At 35.8% G+C, this 19768-nt stretch overlaps 1 protein-coding gene across 1 annotated transcript in view; it reads left to right on the top strand.

The window, feature by feature from the left end:
• Nucleotides 1–19768, top strand: part of LOC150103634 (transcription initiation factor TFIID subunit 4B-like) — a 397716-nt gene that overhangs the window by 85065 nt on the left and 292883 nt on the right. Inside the window, exon 5 of the mRNA XM_090398501.1 lies at nt 3994–4092. Within this exon, the coding sequence (XP_090254627.1) occupies nt 3994–4092 (99 nt within the window). The remainder of the gene's footprint in view (nt 1–3993; nt 4093–19768) is intronic.

Here is a 19768-nt window from a genome sequence, read left to right as displayed (position 1 = left end):
AAGTTTGTCATAATTGCTTGTATTGTAGAACCACATATACCCGTTCTTGACAGAATATTCCTTAGTGTTACAATCTCCCAACCAGTCATGGATCCAATTTAATTCTTCTGTATCAAGATCTACCATCAGCAAAGAAACGTGTAAAAAATCTGGAAATATGCTCAAAAACAGTCTCTCCATCTTAAACACAGTATGAATGTATTCATATGCCTACTCAAACATTCACTGCCATTGACTTAACTATCTGCTTGCCCTCCCTTTTCCTGCTGTTTAAGTAGGAAACTGTTGACAACCTATTTGGGAGCAATCACTTTCCCTTGCTATTCACTGTTCTACATGGGCAACCAGGTGCTGTATCACAGATGTCACAATGGAAAATTTAGTATGCTGACTGTCCACCTTTTCCTCATTAGCAGTTTTTATTTCTGAAATAGTTCATCTCCAATCAGTGATGCAATGAAGCATGTTACAGTGTGTATTATAGCAGCATTCACAACTGCAGTTTCTAAAATATCTAGTCAGTTCCCACATTTTCCTAAGCCATGATGGAATGATGATTGCACAGCATTCCATCATGACTTAGAAAAGAATGATGATTGCACACCAACCATAGAAGCCCAAGAGAAAGGTTGGGGTATTTTTCACAGATACCCCACAACAACAAACCTAATTTCTTTCAAATGAGCTCAATTCTGAGCAAGGCACATCAGGCTTCAGAGCCAAAAGAAATCTTGGTTCTAATTTATTTCTGTATCAAGATCCACCAGCAAAGAACTGTGGAAAAAGAAAAAAAAAAAAAAATCTGGAAAATGAAAGGGAAATTTACCTCAAACCAGCACAATGGTTGTTGATCCAGCAGTGATTGCTGACAAACTCTGGGAGACTTTTGCAAAAGCATCTTCTTATCCTTCTGAGTTCCTTACCCAAAAAAGCAAAGTAGAACAACAACAAATTTCGAGATGGTAAAACATCTGTCAGCATCAGCCACTGATCAATTGCTGCACCTTTTCTGGATACTTGGTAAAAGTCAATTATAATTGTCTTTTCTATGCCAGATAAGGATTCAAAATTCCAATAATCACTTTCCAATTGTTCTGACCAGTTGCTTGTGCAAGATTCTGGGGGAAAAAATGGCTAACTCTCATCTTTTTTGGAAGGAAACAATTTCATTTCCGGAACACAATCAGACTTCTGAAAATATCATTCTAACACTGATCATCTTGTTCAGGTTCAGCTGGTGTCCATTAGAAATGTCTTCATAAAATGTGATCATGTGGTACGATTTTCTTTGATATGAATAAAGCATATGATACTGCTTAGGGATTGGGAATACTGAAAGACCTGCACATTTTTGGTCTTAGAGGAGAATCTCCCCCTTTTTTATCAAAAACTTCTTAGCTACTGAACCTTCCACATCAAAGTGAGAACTGCCCTCTCCTGCCCCTGTAATCAAAAAAAGGAAGTCCTACAAAGTTCTGTGTTGTATCATGTTTTTTGCAATTAAAGTTAACACGATAATCCTCCAACAGTAAGTGATGTCCTGCATATGGATAACTTGACCATCTTTGGTAACTGATGTAATATGAGGGACAGAGAAAGACAGCTGCAGGAAGCCACCTCTCAAAATGGGCATTTGCAAATAGTTTCAGGTTTTCACTGCAGAAGACAGTTTATGTACTTTTGCCACGGACATGGTCTTCATCCTGACCAAGAACTCTGACTAGGACAATCACTAATCCCAGTTGCATCAGAAGCCAATTTTTGGAACTGATATTTGACAGTAAACTCAGTTTCCTCCCTCACATACATCATTAATGAGACAAGTGCCATAATGCAGTGAACATTCATCACACCCTGTCTTCCACCTGCTGGGGGTGCTGACAGTAGTTCTTTGCTTCGTTTGTACATGGCATTGATAAGATCAAAACCTGATTATGGATCTCAAGTCTATGCCAATGAGAATATGCTATGATGGCTAGACTATGTTCGCCATCAAAATTTTAACTGGAACATTTCACACATCACATATTCCTAGTCTGTACAGCGAGGCAAATGAACCACCTTTGACACTTCAATGCCAACACCTGTTTCTGCTACATGTAACCAAAATGAAATGCCTGCCGGAGCACCCTGCATATCCAGCTATCTTGGTAGATCACATAGCTCCTATGCCAATGAACTCACTTCCACCTTGGAAATCATACATACATGTGAATATGCGACTTTTTTTTTCATCAGGCTACTAAAAATTTCTACCCCTACTGCTGTCTACCAGCAGCTCTTTAAAGCTCACAGAACTGAATACTCTAATTTTGTGCCTGTCTACAGAGATGGCACAAAATCGGACCTATTGGAGAAACCTCTCCAGCCAAGAGGCTGCAGGTTTGAATCCTGCCAGGAGCATTGATGTTTGTGATTGTCCTACTAACTGTCTGTGGAAATGGTATCTGCGACCCTATCACTAATTCTAACAGAAGACTTCACTGCCAAAACCCAGTGTGGTGTGGTGTGACCATATGGCATCTATGGACGTCAAATGTGAATTTTTATTTTTTACTATCAGTCACTCATATTTTGATTGGCTGCCCTCATTTTGCCAATAAGCACAATCATTGTTTTAGCCATTTTTATAATCTGCCTGAGCCCTACTGTTTTAGGCAGATTTTATCACGCTCAACTGTCAACCTGGTTTTTAAGTTTCTACAGAATATTTAGAAATTTTAATATTTTTTTACATTTTTTCATCTGTTTTATACTCTTCTTTTACATTTTTTTTTCTACACTGTTTTTATGTTGTCCTTATTTATTAAATAACATACTTCTAAGAATTGTTTTGATCATCTTGTGGCTTGTTGCTATAAGATTATTGCAATGAACTGAAATGGAATGAAACATGAATTAATTAAAACTCATTAAGTCAATTTAGTAATAATTTAAAGATTTTTGTCTAGTGTAACACTAGGAACATCGGAGCTAACACATTGACCATAGAAACTGTTAAAGAATGTTTATAACTAAATAATTTTTGATGAAGATATAAAATAGACATTCATAATATGTTAATTAATTTCTAGAAGTTTTTTCCCCCCTCATTGGTAAGAGAAGTTGCTTTGAATGTGTCTCACACAGTTTTGTATTTGATTTGAATGTTCCTTAATAGTTTTTATGGCATGTTGTTTGCTCTAATGATTCAAGTGTTACACATGACAAATATTAGCTGCACATCTTGTATAAATTTGAAGTTTATTACTCATTCATGCTGCACTGTATTCCAGTTCATCAATAACTTTTATAAGCTTTGCAATTGGAGTAAGAACCAATCTGATGCAAAGCTGGTAGTTATTTTTATGCTACTAAACACTGGCCAGAAATCCTCTAGTTCATCGTTTCTCAAACTGTGGTACATGCACCACTAATGGTACATTACGTTATTTTTGGTGGTACAATTTATACAAAATATTGTGGGATGTATTGATTTTTAATCGGGAAATGCTTTTATGGTGGTACATATATTTTTTGATTCTTATTTATGTGGTACAAAATTTAAAAAGTTTGAGAACCCCTGCTCCAGTTAATAGACATGATACACTGCCTTTTTAGCCTCAGTAACTTCAGTCATAATTTTAAGTAGCAACATTACCAGTTTAACTGTAATCCAGATTATCCTTGAAGTCACAATTATATCATCTCAAAGATTTTAATGGAATTTCCGTTAAAAAATATTTTTTTTCTATTTCGTGAGAAACCAATATATTATTTGTACAGAACTAGCTAAGTAAGACTAATGAATAAAAATAATAAATACAGGTTACTTATGTGTAAAATATTTTATATTTTATGGATAAATCAAAAATATTTTTACTTATGTAATCAGCATTTACTGTTGTTCATAATGTCAGCTTACATCTGAGTCTAATCAAGAAGTTCAGGTTAATTGTTGTAACCTTAATTTTCATTTTTGACTGATTAATTACCAAATTTCTTTTGTTGTAGACTGGAGCACAGGGAACCGTACGAACTTTAGCACCCCAACAGATGACTGTTACATTGCCTGTATCAGTTGCTCCTACATCTGTGAAAACTTCTCACCAGGTAATTATATAAACCTTTTTTATTGCTAGCAGAACTACAGTAAATTCCTTTCAATGCAAACAATTTTAGTATACATTTTAATCATCTAGGAAAAAATGCATAATTATATTATAATTATACATTTAGAAATTCAGAATTATACTTCTTGAATCCCAGTGGATTTATAATGAATTCATTAATTAGAGAGAAAAATCTGAGATTTTAGAAACTTTCTAGCAGAGGGAAAGTCATTAGTATAAGAAAAATTAAGTATTCATTAGGTTTTTTAAACTATTTATCCTTTCATAATGAATGTTTATTTTCTTGATTATCTAACTAGAGTAATTATTTGGACAATAGATCAAGTGTTAACTAATAAATATTTATTAAACCTACTAGTTTCACCAAAAAATTTAGCTGTTTTCATCTTCAGGGTACAAGCACTTAGGTTAAAAAACATTACACAAATATGAATAACTGTAAAATTCTAACGATTATAGTTACAAACTAAAATAGCATTGAACGTGAGTGATACACGTATTGCATGTACATGATTAATAGTTTTTGCTAAGGAACATTCTGTAGTTTGCATTGAAGTTCATTTCCTGTGTGTGTTAAGAGATCTAATTAGGGTTTTCCATATCTCTGGGAGTATTAAACCCTGGTTCCTGTTAAGGTTACCAACAGAGCGAGCGACTGTAGCTGCTTCTTTAAACATTCGGGAGTGGTAGTCTTCTTCTATGTAAGGGGAACAGCTTTTATCCCACTCAATGACATGGTTAGTTATAGAAAAATGAGATGACAGGCCTGATAATGTCTTGTCTGTTGTTTTTGACGTAACTAATGTGCTCCTTCTGTCTGTCTAATTTCGAGGCTTCTTGATGTCTGCTCGATGTAACTTGAACCACATAAGCATGGAATATTGTAAACTCCAGCATATTTATAGAAAGGAAGGTTATCTTTTTGAGATCTTAGTAGTTTACGAATTGTTTCTATAGGTTTGAATGTTACTCTTATTTTGTGTGGTTTGAGGAGACTAGCAAGCTTGTTGGAGATGCCACTCACATACGGAATTATGATAGTTTTGGTATATTGAGTATCCTCTCGCTCTCTTTGTGGTGGTTCAGAGAAAAGGATTTTGTTGACGAGTCTTCGTGAGTAGCGTTCGAGTACAGATTATTAGATATCAATGTTAACTCGTCTTGAAGATCCTTGTTATCTGTTGTGATGCGTACAGCTCTTTTCTTTAACATGTGTACTACGCTAAGTTTGTGAGAAATATGGTGAGAGGAGCTGAAATGTAGATAGCGACCTGTATTCGTAGGTTTCCTGTAAAACTGATAGGATTATATGGCCATTAATTTGCTTCTTAATTAAGATGTCTAAGAACGGCAGTTGTTTGTCTCTTTCAAGTTCCAGAGTAAATTTAATAGAATGATGAAAGGAGTTGATCTTATTGAGAAAGTTAAGTAGGTCATCTTTGTTGTGATTCCATACAATGAAGATGTCATCCACATATCTCCACCAAATAGTTCGTTTAGGAGTTATTTGAGATAGGATTTTATTTTTGAGGTCTTCCATAAATAGGTCAGCAAAAGAAGGTGAAAGTGGACTGCCCATTGCCAAGCCAGTTAATTGTTGGTAAATCATATTCTTCCAAGAAAAATAGTTTGAATTTAGGCAATGATCGTACAGTGAGGTTATATCTTGTGGGAACAAGGTACCTTGGATGCTGATGACCTCCACCACGGAAACGTTTCTAAAAAGAGGTGACATCTAGGCTAGCTAGAAGATCATTTTCTGATATGGTAATGTTTTTTAATTTTTCCACAAAATGTTGTGAGTTTCTGATGTAACTCTCTGAGTTATGGATATGTTGTTGTAAGAGTTTGAAGAGATGTTTAGACAACAAGTAGGTAGGTGAGTTGATTCCATCTACAATAGTGCATAAAGGAATACCATCTTTGTTCACTTTTGGAACACCATAGAGTCTTGGAGTTAAAGGGTGCATGGATTTTAGTTTTTTAATCAGATCTGTTGGCCAGTTGGACATATTGCGTAGTAATTCGTTTGTATTATCATGGTGGTTTTTTAATGTAGGATCTCTCGCTAAAATACGCTATTCTGAAGAAAGGTTTCAACTATGCCATAACTCCTCAACAGATACCTAAAGGGGAATTCATCTGCAGTTTAGACAAAGCAATCTCATTATTACACATACACATAGCAAATGATCTCAGACTGAAAAGTTGCATAATACTCACCTCTCCTAGAACCACAAAACAAAACTTCACCTCTGCAGATAGAAGAACTATTCATAATCTAAAAAGGAATAAAGACATCATAATACTTAAGGCAGATAAAGGCAACAGAACTGCAATACCAAGGACTACGAGGATAAAGTAAACAATCTACTATGGGACTTGTCTGTTTAGCGTATTTTAACAAAAGATCCTACATTAAAAAACCACCATGATACAAACGAATTGCTATGCAATATGTCCAACTGGCCAACAGATCTGATTAAAAAACTAAAATCCATGCACCCTTTAACTCCAAGACTCTATGGTGTTCCAAAAGTGCACAAAGATGGTATTCCTTTATGCCCTATTGTAGATGGAATCAACTCACCTACCTACTTATTGTCTAAACATCTCTCCAAACTCTTACAACAACATATCCATAACTCAGAGAGTTACATCAGAAACTCACAACATTTTGTGGAAAAATTAAAAAATATTACCATATCAGAAAATGATCTTCTAGCTAGCCTAGATGTCAACTCTCTTTTTAGAAATGTTCCAGTGGTGTAGGTCATCAGCATCCTTGGTACCTTGTTCCCACAAGATATAACCTCACTGTACGATCATTGCCTAAATTCAAACTATTTTTCTTGGAAGAATATGACTTACCAACAATTAACTGACTTGGCAATGGGCAGTCCACTTTCACCTTCTTTTGCTGACCTATTTATGGAAGACCTCAAAAATAAAATCCTATCTCAAATAACTCCTAAACGAATTATTTGGTGGAGATATGTGGATGACATCTTCATTGTATGGAACCACAACAAAGATGACCTATTTAACTTTCTCAATAAGATCAACTCCTTTCATCATTCTATTAAATTTACTCTGGAACTTGAAAGAGACAAACAACTGCCGTTCTTAGACATCTTAATTAAGAAGCAAATTAATGGCCATATAAACCTATCAGTTACTCTTACGGGAAACCTACGAATACAGGTCACTATTTACATTTCAGCTCCTCTCACCATATTTCTCACAAACTCAGCGTAGTACACATGTTAAAGAAAAGAGTTGTCCGCATCACAACTGATAACAAGGATCTTCAAGACGAGTTAACATTGATATCTAATAATCTGTACTTGAAATGCTACCCACGAAGACTTGTCAACAAAATCCTTTTCTCTGAACCACCACAAAGAGAGCGAGAGGATACTCAATATATCAAAACTATCGTAATTCCATATGTGAGTGGCATCTCCAACAAGCTTGCTAGTCTTCTCAAACCACACAAAATAAGAGTAACATTCAAACCTATAGAAACAATTAATAAACTACTAAGATCTCTAAAAGATAACCTTCCTTTCTATAAATATGCTGGAGTTTACAATATTCTATGCTCATGTGGTTCAAGTTACATCGAGCACACATCAAGAAACCTCGAAATTAGACAGACAGAAGGAGCACATTAGTTACATCAAAAACAACAGACAAGACATTATCAGGCCTGTCATCTCATTTTTCTATAACTAACTATGTCATTGAGTGAGATAAAAGCTGTTCCCCTTACATAGAAGAAGACTACCACTCCCGAATGTTTAAAGAAGCAGCTACAGTCGCTCGCTCTGTTGATAACCTTAACAGGAACCAGGGTTTAATACTCCCAGAGATATGGAAAACCCTAATTAGATCTCTTAACTCACAGGAAATGAACTTTAATGCGAACTACAGAACATTCCTTAGCAACAACTAGTTAATCATGTGCACGCGATACGTGTATCGCTCACGTTCAATGCTATTTTAGTTTGTAACTATAATCGTTAGAATTTTACAGTTATTCATATTTGTGTAATGTTTTTTAACCTAATTGCTTTTACCCTGAAAATGCCAACAGCTAAAGTTTGGTGAAACTAGTAGGTTGAATAAATATTTATTAGTTAACACTTGATCTATAGTCCAAAGAATTACTCTATTTATCCTTTCTTTGTATTATTTGTTTACAAACATCCTATGTTGAATAAATATTAATGAAGCCTGTGTAGCTTAGTGGAAGAGCGCTTGCAACTTCTGTACTAAGCCACACGAAGATAGACTTACAGTTCAAGACTAGTCACCGACTGGAGGAACTGTAAGTCTATCTTCGTGTGTTTTTCATCATGACTGTAGAACCCATATTATTTCAGACAGTAATATATCCTGTTAGGATTAGGTGCAAGACATGGTAGCACTTGTTTGCCGTTCTCTTCATCAGTTGCTGCCTATAATTAGTGATACACATGGGCCAGCTATCTCTGATTGGCTACCGGTGGAGATTGAACTGCCCACTAAGTCTCCAAAAGCTAGATAGGGTTTAAAGGCCTAGCCTACTCCCTGTAAGGGAATAAAGAAGGCATTAGCTTATTTATTTATTTATTTATTTTAATAAATATCTTATGCCCTACTGTTGCTGAATTAAACTCCTTTTGCAGAAGCAAAATCTCAGAACCTTCAATCTTACCTACAGAAACCATTTATCAGACCTGTTTAGAATATCTGCTGAAGTGTGACACATTACATGCTAAAAACATGTTTCACAGAATACAAAAAATATGCATAAATATCAGATAGATATTTATCTGTAAACATGATTTGATGTTTATATAAAACATCAAATCATGATAAGCACTCATGGGGTGTACAGGATATTATGGTCATACTACTTGAAAAGGTTACATCATTATCGATTTCCTATCGACACTTCCTCCAAATTAATCTGTTATCTGTCAGGACTGCAGTATTTTCAGGTATTACATTTCAGTCTTCTAAAGCACTTTGTACTATATCAATCCACGTAGTTCTCTGTCTTACTCTAGGTTACTTAAGTATAAAGAGCTAATAAGCTTCGTTTCGGCAATGAAAACATTATTTAAATTAAGGGGATATTAAATCCCACATAGTTTTAAAACCGAATAAGAAACTCAAAGATTGGAATCAGAGAGTTTCTTGCCGAATATAGTAAACTATAAAGTATCGGCGACCACTGGCGTGAGCAAATGCAAGTGACCCTAGCACGTAGTGCAATACCGGAAGTCTCGCAGCAAAGTTGGTAAATTCTGATCGCTATTCTTAGGTATTTTCAATAATGTAAAAACACATTTCCTAGGAAATGTATGCTTTTATTACATTATGGTAGGGAGGTCACTACCTAGACCGGTTTCAGCCTTTTTTGAGGCTTCATCAGTGAGTAGCTAGACCTAATACTGAAGTGTATAGCGAAAAGAACTTATATACTCTGCGATGCGAGTTTCCAAACAAGTGCAACCATTAAGTTACTTAAGTATAAAGAGCTAATAAGTTTCGTTTCGGCAATGAAAACATTATTTAAATTAAGAGGATATTGAATCCCACATAGTTTTAAAACCGAATAAGAAACTCAAACAAACTCAAATACCTAAGAATAGCGATCAGAATTTACCGACTTTGCTACAAGACTTACGGTATTGCACTACGTGCTAGAGTCACTTGCATTTGCTCACGCCAGTGGTCGCCGATACTTTATAGTTTACTATATTCGGCAAGAAACACTTTGATTCCAATCTTTGAGTTTCTTATTCGGTTTTAAAACTATGTGGGATTTAATATCCCCTTAATTTAAATTACTCTAGGTTATTTTTTCTGCCATCCTAGCAAAAAAGGATGGTTTGTTAACCTTTCCTCTCCGATTCTGTTTAAGTAAGAATAGCATCTGAGATTAGCTATGGTAACAATGTTATTTTCTTTCCTAATATCTTTGTTTTTAATATTATATAGACATTGATTCCATCTGATTACTTCCCTAATCATTTTCAGAACTCATATATCTGTGGTCTTTAGTCCTTGATCACGTGTTTTATTTCTAACTCTACTCTTGATCCGAAAATAAAAATTTGCTTTGAATAATTTCTCTCTTATTTGGTATATATTTATTCACTTGACTTCCTGCCATATCATCTGTTCTAATTCTGTTGAAAGTTTATTTTTCACTTGGTTAGAGTATAATAAAATTAGTTTAATCCTTTATCCAAGTGTGAGCAAACAAAGTTTGCGCCTGAAAGTATCTTCAGGACTGGGGTAAGGTGGTATCTGAGATTAGCTATGGTAACAATGTTATTTTCTTTCCTAATATCTTTGTTTTTAATATTATATAGACATTGATTCCATCTGATTACTTCCCTAATCATTTTCAGAACTCATATATCTGTGGTCTTTAGTCCTTGATCACGTGTTTTATTTCTAACCCTACTCTTGATCCGAAAATAAAAATTTGCTTTGAATAATTTCTCTCTTATTTGGTATATATTTATTCACTTGACTTCCTGCCATATCATCTGTTCTAATTCTGTTGAAAGTTTATTTTTCACTTGGTTAGAGTATAATAAAATTAGTTTAATCCTTTATCCAAGTGTGAGCAAACAAAGTTTGCGCCTGAAAGTATCTTCAGGACTGGGGTAAGGTGGTACAACACTAGGGAAACTCGTTGCAAAGGTGGCACAAGCTACCAACACTCCTATCTCAGTATCTCCTATAATGCAAAACACATCTCCTTGCGGATATGTCTAATGTTATGCATTAAGGGAAGGGCCACTACCCAGACTAGTTTCGACCTTTATTGAGGTCTGCACAGATAAAGGATTAAACTAATTTTATTATACTGTTCTAATTCTGTTGTCTATTTCCATATTTAATTTGCCATCTTTACTAAAAAAAACAACCGTCTGGTTGGCCGAGTGGTTAGCTTATCCGCTCTCCAGCCAAAAGGCTGCGGGTTTGAATCCCACCATGGGCATGGATGTTTGTGATTGTCTGTGAAAATATTAGTGGTGGTGGACAGTAGACGAAGTGGTTGGTGGATGAGGTTGAGTGGTGGAGACGGGAGAGTTGTAAAGTAGGTACGCTCCCTCGATGAGTCTTTGGACTCCCTGGAGGTGTCAAATAATAATAATAATAAAAAAACTATGCCTAAATGACTGAAATGTTTTGTTATATAGTTTCTCTATTAATTTGATGCTTTTGTGGTTTCTACTTATTTTTATTTCTGATTTTCATACCAAATTTATTACAACAAGTAATCAATTTAGTTTGGGAATTCTGCAGACTTTTATCAGATTTATTTCCTTTCCGAGTGCTGTATACATTCCATTAAGCCTCCAACATGATATCCTCACAGCACTTTAGCCTCAACACACAGATTTATTTAGTAGTATAACATCTACATAAAATAGAGAGTTGGAATTAAGATCTCCAATTTTGATATCAGCTTTAAAAATGCCACTTTCCTTCATAGCATGTTCCACATGGAAATGAATATCAGTGGAGATAATATGCACCCATGCCTCGCTTTGCATTTAAGATAAAACCATCATCCTGTACCTCCTTCAGTTCTAACTACTGCTTCACATCTCAAATGGGGACTATGTTTTGCTCAACATAATATTCATTTTATACCACATAATTGCTGACCTTCATGCCATATCTATTACAACAGCTATTCAATTTAGTCAGAGAATCTTCTAGACTTGTATTGGATCTATTTAGAAGTATAACATCATCTGCATAAAGTAAAGAGCTGAGATTATTATTTCCAATGTTGATATCTGGTTTAATACCACTTTCCTTCATAATGTGATCCATATAGATAATGAATAACAGAGGGAATAATGTATATCCTTGTCTCACACCAGATTTAACATTAAACCATCTACCTGTACTTCCTTCAATTCTAACTGCTGACTTACAACTCAAATAATGACCTACGTATTGCTTGATATAATGCCCCATTGACACAATATAACTGTAGCGTATTGAATAGCTTCTCTCTTGGCACTTGTGATATGCCTTTTCCAAATCGACAAAACTTAAATACAGATCTCTGTTATATTCCCATGCTTTCTCGACTATTTGTCGTAAAGTGAAAATCTGATCCTAACAGCCTCTATTTGGCCTGAATCCAGCTTGTTCTTCACCAAGCTTTTCTTCCATAATTCTTCTCAATGGTTTCTCAAGTATACTTACATAGATCTTGCCAGGAACACTCAGTAGGGAAATACCTCTATCATTCTCACATTCAGTTTTATTTCCCTTTTTATATATGGATACTATGAGAGCTCTACTCCAATCATCGGGAATTCGTCCCTCTGTCCAGGCTTTCTGAACTATGCAGTGGAGCGACTGTAAGACTCTTATACCACCATACTTCAGCATTTCTGGTCGAATATCATCTACTCCTGCTGCCTTTCCACATTTAAAGCCTTTGATGGCTTTTTCTACTTCAAGTATGGATATGTATTGCTGACTGCATGCCTGGTCGGTGTTTTTTACCACTGTGCTGTCATCACTGCTCGTTTCATTTAGCAGTTTTTCAAAGTAATTACTCCATACTTCAAGGATATCTTTTTCTCTCGTTTTCATGTCACCTTTATCATCTCTAACTCCTTTTACAGCACTCTTTCCTCCATTCCTAAGCTTCTTCAACAACCTCCAAAATATTTTGTCACCTTCTTGATATTTATTTTCTATATTCTTGCCAACGTCCTCCCATGACTTTTGTTTTAGCTAGTTTTACACAGTGTTTAGCATTTTTGCATTTATCTCTGTATTCTCTAAGAGAACAAGCTGACTTATTTGACAGGAACTTTTGGTATGCTTTCTTCTTTTCCTTCACTGCCTCTTTAAATTCCTGTGTCCACCAGGGAGTACTGATTTTTTTTTATCCTTGCAGACAACCTCACCACATGCCTCTCTAGCAGAATCAATCAATGTTTCCTTCAGAGTTTGCCATTGAATCTCCAAGGTTTGATTCCTGTTCTCAAACTCTTTCATTTTTTCTTCAATAATCTTTGTGTATATTAGTCTACAATTCACATCTGAGAGCTACTCAACTTTTATTCGCTTTAAAACTTTCTTACATGTTATTCTTTTCAATATGAAATTCAATTTTATCCTGCTCAAGACTAAATAGTGATCACTTCCAAATTCAAATCCTCTGTATACTCTAGTGTCCTGCACCAGGGAGAAAACATCACTATCAACAATAACATAGTCAATGAGACTTTTCTTATTCCTTGCCTCTTCTCTCCATGTGAATTTGTGCACATTTTTATGTTGAAACATGGTGTTAGTAATAACCAGTCCATGTCCTTAGCAGAAATCCAACAGATATTTGCCATTATTATTAGCTTTGCTCTTTTCTCTAAATTTTCCCAAAATATTTTTGTATGTCTGACAATCATTTCCTACTCTGCTATTTAGATCCCCAACAAGGACCAACTTTTCCTTTTTCATTGTGTCAGTTGCTTTCTCTAAAGCCTGAAAATATTCCTCCACTTCTACCTTAGGAGAACCGTCTGTGGGACCGACCATAGGCACAAATAAGTCTCATTGTGCAGTTCCCCATTCTCATATTTGCCCACATTACTCTACTTGAGACTGACTATCATTCAAGAAGATTAGCCTCGTATTTTGTGTTGAATACTATGGCTACTCCTTCTTTTCCTTGATTGTCATTGCCTGATTATAACATTTTGTATTTATTGCTCAGAAAGATCTCACCAGTTTTTGTCTTTTTTGTTTCAGTCACTCCTATTATGTCGATCTGGTACTTATCTAATTCCTCAACTAGCTCCATTTCTTTGCCATTCAGGTTTCTTATGTTGATAGTACCGATCTTTAACTCTGGTGATGTTGAGTTGGGGTTTGTTTTCAGATTTGTTCCAGTAGCTGACTTTTCGCTGTTCACCCTGGTTCCCTGGCGAAAACAACGGGGGCCTTGTTTAACCGGGCGACGCCCCAGCTGGCATGAAATTTTGTCATGTCGTGCCATCATTTTTTATTTTGGTTTAACCAATAAGAATACAATTTGGTCGGCTAAATCCCAAATTGAATTGCCAGCTCATCCTCGTTCGTTCAGTATCCAGGTAGATACCCAGCAGAGTGCACCACGAGAAGGTGAGGATTGGACATTAAGGCAGAAGCCCTGGTCGGTTCTCCGTATTCCTTTAAAGGCTATGTGGAGATCTTCTCTCAGTTATACAGCTTTGACCCTTAAGCACCCCGTGAAGAAAATAATTATTCGTTTTTCTTTCTGTATTTTTATTTGTTATTTTTAAAACTTATTTATTGCAGTTTTAATTTTTATCTGTAGGAATGTATGCCGTGCCCCCCTCCCACTGGGAAGGGGTCGCACCCCACATTTTGAGAACCACTGGTGTACAGGATATGATAGTACTACATGAAAAATTTACCTCATTACTAACTTCCTATCTACAGTTTTCCTCCAAATCAGTCTGTTACTTGTCAAGACTCCAACATTATCAGATCTTATATTTCTGTCGTCTAAGGCACTATGTAACGTATCAATCCATCTATATCTTGGTCTTCCTCTGGGCTGTTTTCCTACCAACCGGGCAGATAACACTTGTTTTGCTAATCTTTCCTCACCCATTCTGTTTAAGTGACCATACCACCTGATATTAGCTCTGCTAACGCATTCCTGGATGCTGACAATGTCAAGTTCTTTCCTAATATCCTCGTTTTTAATATGGTATTGCCATTGATGATTTCTGTTCATGCCTCTAATCTTTCTCAGTACACTCATGTCTGAAGTCTTTAGTCTCTTTGGTCAAGTGTTTTACTTCTGACCCAGCTCCCAGATCCATAAGTTAAAACTGGTTTGAACACCGTCTTGTATACAACTAATTTAGTTGGGACTAATTTCTCTCTTATTCCATATGAATTTATTCAATTGACTTCCTACTATACCAGCTTTGTTGATTTTGTTGTCTATTTCCATATTATTATTTTTATTATTATTACTATTATGTGACACCTCCAGGGAGTGCAAAGACTCATCAAGGGAGAGTGTGCTAGCAATATCGAATGATTGAACCCCTTATAACTACTAACCGCACTCAAACTTGCTTAACTTTTTACTGAGCCATTTGTAGCAGAGGCTCTACCAATCGACCAACCTTTAATTTATTATCTTCACTAAAAATCATGTCTAAGTAGGCATGATTTACTTGTCCCACAGGTTCTCCGCTCAAAATGCAGTTGACATTTTCAGCGATTCTACCTATTTTTATTGTCTTTGGCTTTTTATTGCTGACCTTCATACCATATCTATTACAACAGATATTCAATCTAGTCAAGGAATCTTGCAGACTTGTAGCGGATTTATTTAGAAGTATAACATCGTCCGCATAAAGCAGAGCTGACATTAACATCTCCAATTTTGATATCATGTTTAATACCACTTTCTTTCATAATGAATAACAGAGGGATAATGTACATCCTTGTCTCACACCAGATTTAACATTAAATCATCTTTCTGTACTTCCTTCAATTCTAACTGCTGAGTTACAGCTCAAATAAAGACCAAGTATTGCTTGATGTAGTGCCCCATTGACACCATATAACTGTAGCCTATTCAATAGCTTCTCTCTCTTGGCACCTTGTTGTATGCCTTTTCCAGATCGATAAAACTTAAATACAGATCTTTGTTATATTCCCATGATTTCTCTACTATTTCTTGTTGAGTGAAGATCTGATTCTGACAGCCTCTATTTGGCCCGAATCCAGCTTGTTCTTCACCAATCTTTTCTTCCACAATTCTTCTCAACCGTCAAGTATACTCAGTAGGGAAATACCTACGTAATTCTCACATTCAGTTTTATTTCCCTTTTTATATATCGGTACTATGAGATCTCTACTCCATTCATCGGGGATTCGTCCCTCTGTCCAGGCCTTCTTAACTATGCAATGCAGCCACTGTAACACATTTATGCCACCATACTTAAGCATTTCTGGTCGAATATCATCTACTCCTGCTGCTGTTCCACATTTCAAGCCTTTGATGGATTTTTCTACTTCAAGTATGGATATGTATGCCTGTTAAGTGTTTTTTACCACTATGCTATCACTGCTTGTTTCATTTAGCAATTTTTCAAAGTAATTACTCCATACTTCAAGGATATCTTTTTCTCACGTTTTCATGTCACCTTTATTGCACGCTTTCCTCCATTTCTGAGCTTCTTCAACAACCTCCAGAATATTTTGCCACCTTCTTGATATTTATTTTCTATGTTCTTGCCGAAGTCCTCCCATGACTTTTGTTTAGCTAGTTTTACATAGTGTTTAGCTTTCTTACATTTGTCTCTGTATTCTCTAAGAGCACAAGCTGACTTATTTACTAGGAACTTTTGATATGCTTTCCTCTTTTCCTTCACTGCCTCTTTAACTCCTTGTGGCCACCATGGAGTTCTGATTTTCCATCGTTGCAGACAACCTCACCACATTGCCTCTCTGGCTGAATCAATCAGGATTTTCTTCAAGGCTTGCCACTGAATCTCCAAGCTTTAGTTCCTGTTCTCAAACTCTTTCATTTTTTCTTCAATGATCTTTATGTATTTTAGTCTACAGTTCACATCTGAGAGCTGCTCAACTTTTATTCGCTTTAAAACTTTCTTACATGTTATTATTTCCAATATGAAATTCAATTTTATCGTGCTCAAGACTAAATAGTGATCACTTCCAATTTCAAAACCTCTGTACACTCTGGTGTCCTGCACTAAGCAGAAAACATCACTATCAACAATAACATAGTCAATGAGACTTTTCTTATTCCTAGCCTCTTCTCTCCATGTGAATTTGTGCACATTTTTATGTTGGAACATGGTGTTAGTAATAACCAGTCCATGTCCTGAGCAGAAATCCAACAGATATTTGCCATTATTATTAGCTTTGCTCTTTTCTCCAAATTTTCCAAAATATTTTTGTATGTCTGACAATCATTTCCTACTCTGCTATTTAGATCCCCAACAAGGACCAATTTTTCCTTTTTCATTGTGTCAGTTGCTTTCTCTAAAGCCTGAAAATATTCCTCCACTTCTACCTTAGGAGAACCTTCTGTGGGACCGACCATAGGCACAAATAAGTCTCATTGTCCAGTCCCCCATTCTCATATTTGTCCACATCGCTCTACTTGAGACTGCCTACCATTCAAGAAGATTTAGCCTCATATTTAGTGTTGAATACTATGGCTACTCATTTTCCTTGATTTTCATTGCCTGAATATAACATTTTGTATTTATTGCTCAGAAAGATCTCTCCAGTTTTTGTCTTTTTTTTTTGTTTCTCTCATCCTTATTATGTCGATCACTTCTCTAATTCCTCAGCTAGCTCCATTTCTTTGCCATTCAGGCTTCTTATGTTGATAGTACTGATCTTTAACTCTGGTGAGTTGGGGTTTGTTTTTAGATTTGTTCCAGTAGCTGACTTTTCGCTGTTCGCCCTGGTTCCCTGGCAAAGACAGCGGGAGACTTGTTTAACTGGGCAATGTCCCAGCCGGCATGAAATTTTGTCATGTCATGCCATCATTTTGTATTTTGGTTTAAGCCAATAAGAATACAATTTTGTAGGCTAAATCTCAAATTGCCAGCTCATCCTTTTTCTTTCAATATCCAGGTAGTTACCTAACAGGGTGCACCACGAGAAGGTGAGGATTGGACATTAGGTCAAAATCCCTGGTCCGTTCTCTGCATTCCTTTAAAGGCTATGTGGTGGTTTCCTCTCAGTTATACAGCTTTGACCCTTGAGCATCCCTTGGTATTTCTTCAGCTTCATAATCATTGTCACCGGACACCACTGCATTCATTCCCTTGTGCTTTAGTGAAATCATTTCTATCACAGTTTTCACTTACAGTAGGCCAACTTTCTACACTCCACTTAACTATATCTTATTTATTTACTGCAAGAAGAAGGGGTTGATGTTTTTTTGTTATACCACTGGAGTGACAGTCAATTTGGAATACTTACAATTGTTTTAACTTCTGCTGTCATGTGTGCCCTACACGAATCCAATGCTAACAAAGATTTTGGGTTGAAAAATGCCATTTTTCTCTTTCGCCACACATTCTCCAACCAAAATTTCATAACCTTGGAATTTATCCACCCTTTATCGTTAGCAGTAACAATAATATCTTTGGAATCGCAACATTTTAGAACAGTCTTTCTTTTGAAAATCACCATCGATGACAGTTTGGAACCATCTGCAGTTATGCAGAGAACCACAGTAAAGTTAGACCTTTCATGCCCTGTTGTAGCAACTGAAATCTCTTTTGCTCCCTTCAGATTCACAGTCCTAGAAATAGGCATTTCTAAACTTACGGGGACCTCATCCATATTCCCAAAGTGACAAGCGTTAACCCACACAAGTTTTCTCTCAGAAACAAACAAAATTTAGCTACTTTCACTTCCCAGTCTCACAGCAAATTTTGTCCAACACTAGTGGAGGAGCGCACATTTAATTTGTTTCTCTTCATAAATCCAAAAACCCAAGATGGGTAGGCCTTGAAATCCTTTATATTATCGTTTTGCGCAATTCTTTTCGATTCCTGCAACACAGTAGATATTCTCATACCTTTTAGCTCTTTCATTAACAACTCAATTAAACATTTTTTTTGCTGTGTTTGGTCATAAGCACCTTCTAAATCTCATGGCACATTTTCTCATATGTAAACATTTCAGGACTGTTTCAGCCTTTCGCCATTCATGAATACTACTTTCTCCAACACTAAACAATCTACCATCTTCACGATTCCCTTTTTTCCTTTGCTACTTCTGCCACTTCGAGCTTGAACTGCGCTGTGTAGGATTTTCTCCGAGAAGTACTTCTATCTTCCATGGGTAATTCAGATCTAATAACAAAATATAAACAAATAATGATTTACTTTATGAAATATTTTAAAACAGAATGTATGGAATAATGTAACTTCATAAAGTACAAAAAATGTACACCTACCTTTCAATTGTTGATGCAACAAGAGAACAATTACTAGCAACGCAAGTGCTTTTAAAGAATTCCTCCATCCTCTGTCTGTACTTCCTAACTCTACCACTAGTTGGCGCATGCGCATTATTGATACATCAAAAGGAGTGATGAAAATGTTGGGGGGTGCGCGTTATCTATAGAAAAATACGGTAATTTAATTTAGATGTATTTAGAATATGAAAAATTTATCTTTTGAGATGAAAAACTTACTTGTTTTCTTGCACACTTCAAGTGTGTGAAATTTGCTGCTTTCAAATAAAGCAACATAACTATAACATGTAATGGTGGATTATTTCTCTCGCTTGATGATTGAAATGAAAATCAGAAGTGTGTTGCTTAGTGGAGCATGCACAGAGTGAAAAGAACACTATAATAACTACTGTGAGAGAATGAGTCAATTTTTCGAACTCAAAAGTAGATATATGAAGTCTTTCTTACAGAAAGAAAAACGTTTAAAAGTTATCAATTATTATGTTATGACAGTGACAAGGGCTCAAGAAGAAGATACGATAGATTGTTTTTTCATAGTATTTAAAAACCCAATCTTTCTAATAAAAAGAAAAATAAATCTCTGATGGAAGAAAGTGAAGGCGTATTGTTTGCCATA

This window comes from Typopeltis vanoorti, chromosome 9, assembly GCF_054136105.1.
Source record: "Typopeltis vanoorti isolate ZY-2024b chromosome 9, IOZ_Tvanoo_1.0, whole genome shotgun sequence".
NCBI lineage: Eukaryota > Metazoa > Arthropoda > Arachnida > Uropygi > Thelyphonidae > Typopeltis > Typopeltis vanoorti.
The sequence above is the reverse complement of the archived record's forward strand: the minus strand, read 5'-3'. Positions and strand labels throughout refer to the sequence as shown.